This window comes from Pteropus vampyrus, unplaced genomic scaffold, assembly GCF_000151845.1.
Source record: "Pteropus vampyrus isolate Shadow unplaced genomic scaffold, Pvam_2.0 Scaffold33, whole genome shotgun sequence".
NCBI classification, from domain to species: Eukaryota; Metazoa; Chordata; class Mammalia; order Chiroptera; family Pteropodidae; genus Pteropus; species Pteropus vampyrus.
In genome coordinates, this window is record NW_011888814.1 from 3,787,854 (window position 1) to 3,797,467 (window position 9,614).

A 9,614-nucleotide genomic window follows, 5' to 3' on the forward strand; every position below is an offset into this window, starting at 1 on the left:
CAGTGTCTTTTAGCAAGGGCAGACACTGATTGATGTAGCTGGGATTTGAAGCATTCCTGATCTGAATCCAAGGTGAGATCTTGAGCTTTATAGATTAAACTGAGAGATATAATATGCTTTCTTTAGTAATCACTTGTAGTCTTGAGCAGAAGTAGACTCCAGAGCTATTCTGGGGGTTCTGATTTAATCAAAGGGATTGTGATACAAACCAATTCTCCTTCAGTGCAAAGGAGCGATAAAAATGCAAGAAAAACAAACAAAAATCAAGTCTTAGAAGGGGGCTGGATTGTCCCACCTTACTTGGATAATTCTAAAGCAAGAAACTGCCAAGCATGAGAGCAGGGCTTTCTGTCAACAGAAGCTGAAGGCTTGCCACATGCCCAACTTCACGTTCAGTCTTGTTTCTTGGGACAATCCAAAGGCTCCGTGGAATTTACCATAGTGCTGGTCAAGCATTAATTAAGGACTATTTTGGTGTTATAATACATAGGCTCCTGTTTCTATTAAAGAAATGAGTTAAAAACAGAACTATCACTGCAGTGCCTGGAACATATCGTGTTCCTTTATGTCTAACTTTAGGCTCTACTAGTCCGTGAGCACAGTAGAGCTGTCGTTCTCTCTCTAGCCTCAAAGCACCGCATGCCAGTTGCACTAAACTTGTCATCATTGTTGTCTAGAACTCCTGCCCCTGTATGTGCTCTGTCATGTGACCAGAGGCCCTTCATCCCCACTGTTCATCTGCTGAATTCATACCTAGAGTTTCAAAAGTCTTGTGAGACTTTCATGACTAACTCCAACTGGAATCATGTGTTATTTCCATTAGTTCCCATTTGTCATATTTATATGATAGTTCCCATATGATAGAATTTATCCCTCAGTGTTATAATTATTTTTATACAATCTTGAATCCCTGACTAGCCAGTTCCTTTAGGCCTGGCATGGTATCTCATCGAGATCTGTTCTGTTTGAAACAGAGTAAGTGCTCAATGCATGCATGTCTGCTGTATAAGTCAATAATAGTGAGCAGGAAGATAGATGAATGAAAGAAAAAACTCTAAATATTAAACCCTAGGAACTCCATTTGCATTATGAGCTGAGTCACAGTTAGTCTTTACTTTGCATTACTACATTAAAGATGTGGACTACCCAAATTACTGTTCCCTTTCTAAAAGCCTACCATCCGAGGTGTTTTTATTCTCAATGAGACTAGTTCTGACTTTGCATACACTGCCCACCCAAGCCGAGGAAGCAAGATGGTCTTTAGTCCCATCCCAACTGTAGTATATTCATTTGGGCTGCCCGCTCTCAGAGTCTAACTATGTTTCCTTACTGGTCATCTAAAGAACCTTTATCTTATGACTCATCAGTTAAGTATGACACAAGTTGGTGATTTGGCTCCAAGGCCAGCAGACAATGCCTCTCTGTACAGGAATGCACCTTCTTGACTGTTGTTGCTAAACTCAGGGTAAGCCTCTTTAGCAGTAGCTTCTCTCCATAGTAAGAAAAATGGTCGCATTCTTTCCCAATGGCTAACACCCCTATGCTGGGATTTGGCTGTAGTGAGTCCTAAAGTTTTAATCTGAGAAAGACCTGGGTTGAAAAAAAAAAACAAAACAAAACAACTCATTTTATTGTGCTCATAAATTCCGACCTCTTATCTCACCAGCTACAAGAAAAAAAAAGAACCTTGACGGAGATGAAGGCTCACTCTTCTCCATAGCAACCCCTAAGAGAGAGTCCCTGCACTTCTGACGTACCCTATCCTCCGGAACTAATTTAGTTTTTCACTCAGACATTGGATGAACACTCTCATCCCTCCCATCAAAACTTATACAGACTCCTGGGTTATATATCTGAACCACCTTTTAGCTTTAATATATTCTATGTAAGTTTAACTCTTTCTGGGGACCTGAATGCTAGGTTTGTTCAAATTATTGCTGTGTTTTGAAAATATTTCTTAGAAGTTGTCTCCATATATCACTGTTCTTTATAAATTTGCGTAATATCAGTACAATCAGGTATCAATGCTACGTTGGCATGCAAATAGTTATATTAACTAAATACCCATGTATTTAGCTATAAAGATGTCTATGGGTTTAAAAAAGAAATTAACATATTAACATGTGTATGCCATTTTGGGGGGAGAACTCCATATGAAAACCTGACATACTGACTCTCTCAGTAAACTGACAAAAGAGCTATACATGAAACGAAATCCAATAATTCAGCAAAAAAAAAAAAAATCTTCAAGTATCAACTCACCCACTATGTTTCATATGTGGTGGTTTATCCATTCGCACTGCCAATTTGATTTTTAAGTCAGAATCTTGACTATTTTTTGGAACTATCATTCGGTGCAACTCAGCTGATTTGGAGCTATTAGAAGTTGGGTATAAAATCACCTGTAGGCAACAAAAAAGAAAGCATATTAAGTATTATAATACGGAGTGTCTAAAGACTAGAACTAAAATCTTTCTTTTATGTTTTCCTGCTTGGAAAAAAGGTGTCTAATAAATGTCAAAATGTGTCTAATAAACCATTTCCCTCTTACCACAGCAGATGGGTTTTCAATATAGATTCTTTTTTTTTGATAAATATGTTTTCATATTATCGCAGAATGAGTTTTCTTCCTGTGTCACTTCATAATGAATTAATAGCACAATGACTACAGTTGACTTGATGGTTGAAAAATACTTAATAGACACCTATAATTTCAAGAGCACTCTAAAATCCTGAGGGCAAAGAAGTTCAGAAAGAAATATTCTTTGAAATTATAGATAGCATGCTTAAAAAGCAAAACCAATTATTTTAAGCAGCAAAAACACCTAATGTTTTAACATCTTCCCTGCAAAACAGTATTATTAAAGAAAATCAACTCAATTAGAGATAGAAAAGACTGATCATAACACATTTTCTGCTCTAGATCAATACTAAAGAATTTTTTCCCGACTACATGTTTTCAAAACCATAAAGATGATGTTATGACTGAAACAAAGTAATTATTTTTAATAAAACTGCAAAGTTACCAAGTGATTATAACACTATGACTCCAAAAATCCAACACAGTTAAGAAAAACTTACTCTTCAAATGTTAGGTGCCATAGAGATAAAACACATATTATATCCCCTTTTAGTTGGTACTGACACTATTTAGACACACCCAATATCCAAGCCATAATGGACATTTTAAAAAAGAAGCCCTATATTCTGAAGGATAAAATAAAGATATGAAATGCAGTATATTGTATTTTAAGCAATTCTTATTTTAAAAAAAATGTGAAAAGTAAATAAACTTGAAATTTCTATGTAAACGGAAGAATTATAATATGCTCGGGTATGCTAAAATGTTTTAAAGGTACAACATGGCAACTGAATTTGACATATTCTGCCATCCTCAAATCTTCATTTCCATGTATAAGTAGAAATGTTCACTGAGAAATCTTCAAGCAAGGCTTTTTCTCTCTAGGAAAGGCAGCACAGACAAAAAAGCTTCTCAAACTATTCTCAACTTCAAAGTTGTTAAATGTATATACTATTTTGAGACGTTTTGAAGCCTATTCTAAAAGCCATAGCTAAATTGAATCCAACATATCTGTATACTTAAGCATATAAAGTACATCCAAGAACAGATTAAATGACATTTATGATGTTTTCAAAAATTATCATATATTCTAGAATTAGTTCTTTTTAACTGCTAAAACTTCCAATGGAATATTTTGCACATTCTTTCTTAAATAACAGGAAATTAAAATAAATTGAAGATTTTGGGCTCGAATTAGTAGACAAAAGAATGTCATTATCAACTTAAAATGTGATTCCATAAAAGATTCAAAGGCTAAGATAGAGCTATATATCCTCTATAGCTACTGCTGCTATTTCCCCAGCAATTCTGGAAAGCTTTTTCTATTTTTCTTCCTGTGCTGCCTCCTTTTTTTAAAAAAAATGTATTTTGGCATGAGCCACCTACAGACTTTATTCCTTTTTAATTTTCCCTTCTATGTTTATATAAAAGTTGGTTCTGTTCCAAACTCTAAAAGTCTTATACAGGAAGAGAATATTTAAATTAAAACTTCTGAGCAATTTCTCATTCTCTAAATGCCAGTGATGGGTTAACTAAAATAAGGTCCCCAAATAACTAACTGCAGCTGATCCGCAAATGAAGGATCACCCCAGTACTGAATGCCATCGTTTCTGCCACATATTAGTTCCCTGATGGTACTTCGAAATGAAGTCAGTGAAAGGATTTACTGCTTATGTCTGTTCAAGTAAACAAACATTTGAGTGCTCACTGTGTGGAGACACACAAAGATGAAAAAAATATAAATGGCTCAGATCCCTCAAGGAGCTCACAGTCTCTTCTTACCAGAGCTAAGAGCTCTGATAACATGTGGCAACATCACTTCTTCCTATCGCCTTCTATCCCTAGGATGTGCGACAGTTTTGTATTTTTTCATTAGTCTCTGGGTTTATTCACCATCATTTGTTTTGATTTTCTATTTATCTTATGTGTAGCTAATTCCTTGTGTTCAATTTCCTCCATTTGAAAGACATGAAATTGTCTTTTTCTGGACAGACTCTGACTGATAAAGGTGTGATACTGGCACACATAACAAATGAAGGCACACATAACAAATGAAGTCTCACAGATATGCAATCTTTTATTTCCATTGCTTTTAAATCTCTTATTTAAAAAGAACTGTACTGTCAAATAAACCCTGAACTTAAGTCTTAAATATGGTCTGTAAAATAGTTTCTAGGTTCTCGAATCGCACGAGCAAAAAGTAGTCATATTCCTTTACATGATTTAGCCATACATGATTTAGCCAAAGCAGCTCTCAATATAAGTAGCCCAAAAGGCCAGAGAGACTAGAGGACATGAGAGTTCTTTTCAGATGCATAACAAGGGTCTAATCAAGAGAACCTGAATGTTGTAGGGTAGCGTGTCTTCACAATTCCTGCCACGACGAGATTTCACTGTTATCATTAGACAGTTCTTGCTCTGTATTTACCACTTTACCTTTATTCAAATGAGAAACTTACTTATCACTCTCCTGCCCTTGCATCACTTCTGTATGTTGGATTTGTGTTAGGGAGAGGGGAGGGAGAGGGGAGGTGAAACAGTGGACAGTTAATATGAACTTTAGTGCACAGGTCACCAGGCTGCAAGAGCCACAGCTGGACCTAATAAGATGTTTGACTTTGGACTGGATGCAAGGACAGGATGAGAGTTTGGGTTGTTTCTTTTGAGTTGAGGTGAATGTATTCTATGTGGAGGAGAAAGGATAATAATTGTTTTTATCCTTGGCTTTAGGGGTGAACCATGGCAGATCACCTGTCCACCAGGATTTAAGCTTCACTAGTATAGAACTGTTGCTAGGAAATAGCTAGTCAGCTATGGACTATATTTTCTAGCTTCTCTAGCATCTAAGTATGGATATATGAAAGTTCTAGCTAATAGAATACAAAGACAAGTAATGTATCACTTTGGGGAAAAGTGATTAAGATATAGGTACGCCTTTTTCATCTCTCTTTGCTCATCTGCTAGCCAAATGCAGAAAACAATACTCTAGAAAATGAGAAAGACATAAAATGAAGGAAATCTACCCACCTATCTGGAACCCATAGTAAACTATTATATAGATGTTACTGTTTTAAACTACCAAAATGTTGTTATTTGTTTGTTACAGCATTTAGTGGTGGTGTAACTATACATTAATAGAGGTTTGCTTCATAAGTACTTAAAGAATTTTACTTCGTGATAAGCAGCTCTACTTCAATAAGACTTTGTTCAAGTTCAGAGAGGTGTGTCTGATGTTGTTAGTACAATAATTAAAACAGTTAACAGATATAACAAGTTACCAAGGATTCTTCTGTATTCTAGGTTCACAGCTAAATTAAATTATAGCTCTGTACAAAATAATTAGCTTCTAATATTATTTAGCAAAGAAGCTTGCATTTTCCCATCATTTCTCTTAACCTTTCTGTACACATTTCATCTTCTTCTAGTTTATTTTTGTCACCAACATTTTAAATGTCTTGTCACTTATGATGACAACACATTTTATGATTTCTTATCTTAAATATAAAGCCAATGTATCTTCTTCACAATAAAATGTCAACATTACTTGTCATCTTCGCAAAATGTAATAAAAAACACAAAATGGTTTTGTAGGCTTTGTTTAAAATTCTATTGAACTTCACATACAGGGAGAAAAAAACTTAAAATGAGGTATAAATATATGTCTATACATAATATTTAGAATAATATGGGGTCCAGAAGGATTATTTTCTTAAAATATTCTTGTATGAGCTTGCAACTCTACATCATTTTCCTGCTATTTAGATGAATTAAGTAAAGCCAAGCCATGTGAATTTGTGTAGATACCACATTAGTTGAACTTTGTGACCTATGAATTCACGACTTTCTAAATTTTTAAACTCTTATTCAACAAAGACCAGAAAATTTAAAAAATTGGAGAAAAATCTAGAAGAACTGAGGGAGCTAGATAGGTTCTGGGGCTAGGTAAACAATTCACTGCCTTAAATATCTCTTAACTTAGATGAAGGAAAAAACCCACATTATCACAATAGTTGCACTGTAGTCTTATAGTAAAATATAGATACGTTTATCAAATATATACATATATTTGGTAAAATTCTAGCTCAAAGATGGAAGCAACCAGCAATTGTTTAAGGAATCAAGACAGACTTCACATAGAGGAATTAAAGTTCCACTTGGGAGTCTAAAAGAGCGCATAAGATTTACAATGCAAAAGACACGTTAAGGGACTGAGAGATAAAGACATGACGCTATTGGAACACAACCACTCCAAGAGTGTCACCCTAGAAAAAGTCACACGATGCTGATGTTGACATTCTTACCACTACTTTTGGTTCTAAAGCACTTCCTCCAAGCCAGATTGTTCAGTTCTTTCTTTTTAACCTGGACCTACCCTCAGTCAGTTTCCATTGCTTGCCGTCAAAAGAACTTCAACCAATACAATGTTCATCACATTTTGTGCCATGTCAATTTTCTATCTCATCAAAAGGTAAGGAGAGAGAACCCTGTGAAATACTAACTTTTAAGAGTTAGGAAAAGGAAAAAAAAATTCTCTAATTGAGACCGAAGGTCAAAGAGGCAGATGAAAAACCAGAAGGCGTGATGTGCTACATTCAAGGCGGAAGATGTTTCAGAGAGTAGAAAGTGGCCAAATGACAACTGAGAGGTCAAGCATAGCAATGATGAGAGGCCTATTTATTGCTTGGCTTAACAGTGAAGTCATTAAAGATCTAAGCAAAAGAAAGTTTAGATGAGGCCAGACTGTGATGGTTTGAGGAAAAGATTGTTTGAGGAATGGAGAAAGACTTCACTTAACTCTTAAGTGAGCAAGTTTGGGCAAGCTGGATAAGATCACTTTAGCTAGAAGGGAGCTTATATACAATGGAATATTATTCAGCCATAAAAAAAATGAAATTCTACCATTCACAACGACATAGATGGACCTAGAGTTTATTATGCTGAGTGAAATAAGTCAGACAAAGATAAATCCATATGATTTCACTTATATGCGAAGTCTAAGGAACAAAAAGAATAAACTAATTGAAAATAGACTCACAAATATAGAGGACAATCTGGGGATGGCCAGAGGGGAGGGGGGCTGGGAAAAACAGTGAAGGGTTAAACAAGTACAAATTAGTAGTTGATAGATGGTCACCGGGATGGGGAGCACGGCATAGGAAATACAGTTAGCATTAATGTAATGGCTAGGTGGAGAGCCAGAGGAGAGGAAGAACAATCAGGGTGATCGTTTCATAAACTATATAAATGTCTAACCAATGTACTGTATACTTGAAACTAATAATAAAATTGAAAAAAAGTAAAAAATAAAAATAAAAAATAAAAACAGAATTCTATAAAAAATACATCTTTAAAAGAGTGTAAGAAGGAACTGAAATTGTTATTAGCTGGAATCATATTTCAATTTGTGATTAAAAATTCTTTTTGCTGACAATCAGATAACCTTGAAACATCAAGTATTTTAAGGGAATGGTCAAGGGAACATTTCTACAAATAAGTAGAGCTATTTCTATGAGAAACCTTGACTTTTTGGATTTAGTTGGTATTTTTCTATACTTCTTTTTCAACTGACAGAGATCTTATAGTTTAGCAAAGATTCACAATGACTGTTCCTTGTGAACCTTTCAAATACCTTCTTGAGGTCTTAGGACCTTGAGAGAATATGTATTTTGAAAGGTCTGAATTTACTTCATTTCAATAAATTTTTATTTAGCACATGTTAATATTGAGTATATAGGTTCTCCAGTACCAGAATACCTACATTTTCAGTGTATGGAGATGATTCAGATGATTTTTCTAAGAGAAATCTACATTTTTCATAGTAACATTTCCCAGTGTTTAATACACTTGAGGTTGTTTAAATTATTTCTCTTTTGATTTAATATCAATGTTTCCTGTCCTTCTTAGTTAAAACAAAGAACACCTGTTCACTTTCGCTAACACAATGCTCTTTTGTATACTGAAAGATTAGCATTAAGTCTTCTGTCAACCTTATTGTCCATGTGCTAAATCCAGTTCCATTTATTTTGAAAGCTAGAAAAAATCCTGGAATTTACAATATGGAATTGATCAAACTCTCAATCCTTTACCAAATGTGTACTTGGCCTGACAGAGAAGCACACAAAGTATGTAGTACTTTTTTGATAAGAAAGGTCTTTTTCAAAAAAATAAAAATAAAAAAGAAACTGAGTAAAAAGAAAAAAAAAAAGGACAGTATTATCTTAATTGTTACTTTTTTCCTGGCATTAGCTTGTTAAAAGATAGAGATTAAAAACTTCACTTGCATAATGGGGGTTGAGGAGAGGGCACTGAAAGAAAAACCAAGGTATGTAAAATTATGCCCAAATCTTTTCTGACATCTCAGCTTAACAATGAACTATCATAGGAAGGGCTCTTGGAATGCATTTTATAGAGTATCTTCCTTGAGGTAGTTTAAGCCGGTATCTTTAAGCCATTTTTCACCTCGGTTCCCCTTTCATATCCTATAGCAGACACCAAGTATTTGCTTGTTGCTTGGTTAGTTAGTTGACGGACTGAATGAATGGATGGATGCTTCGAATAATTAAATAAAAATACAAACATAAAATTATTTCTTTGAGGTAAAAAAGGTCTTGCCAACTAAAGTACTGCCAAAATTTGACAGTAGAAAATGACAGTAGTAAATGCCAGAGTCCATATGCCATTTATATGCTATTCTCTGAAAATGTATGAAACTCTCATCTTTCCATTTCTAGACTGTGATAGCAGAATAAGTCTCCCAAAGATGCCTATGCCTGAATTCCCAGAACCTGTGAATATGTTATTTTAGGGGAATTGAGGTAGCAGATGGAATTAAGATTACTAATTAGCTGACCTTAAAACAAGGAGCGTAGCCTAGATTGTCCAGGTGGGCCCAATACAATCACAAGAGTTCTTAGATATGGAAAAGAAGAAGAATGAGTGTTGGAATGGTATCTGAGGAATACTGAATTGGCATTACTAGCTTTGGAAATAGAAGGGGGCCATGAACCAAGGAATACTGGCAGTCTCTAGAAGG

The 9,614-nt window shown here is 34.9% G+C and overlaps 1 protein-coding gene across 2 annotated transcripts in view; it reads right to left on the bottom strand.

The window, feature by feature from the left end:
* Positions 1–9,614, bottom strand: part of CADPS2 (calcium dependent secretion activator 2) — a 375,602-nt gene that overhangs the window by 216,324 nt on the left and 149,664 nt on the right. For both annotated transcript variants that reach the window (XM_023528883.1, XM_023528884.1), the window contains exon 7: positions 2,263–2,402. In XM_023528883.1, coding sequence (XP_023384651.1) covers positions 2,263–2,402 — 140 coding nt within the window. The remainder of the gene's footprint in view (positions 1–2,262; positions 2,403–9,614) is intronic.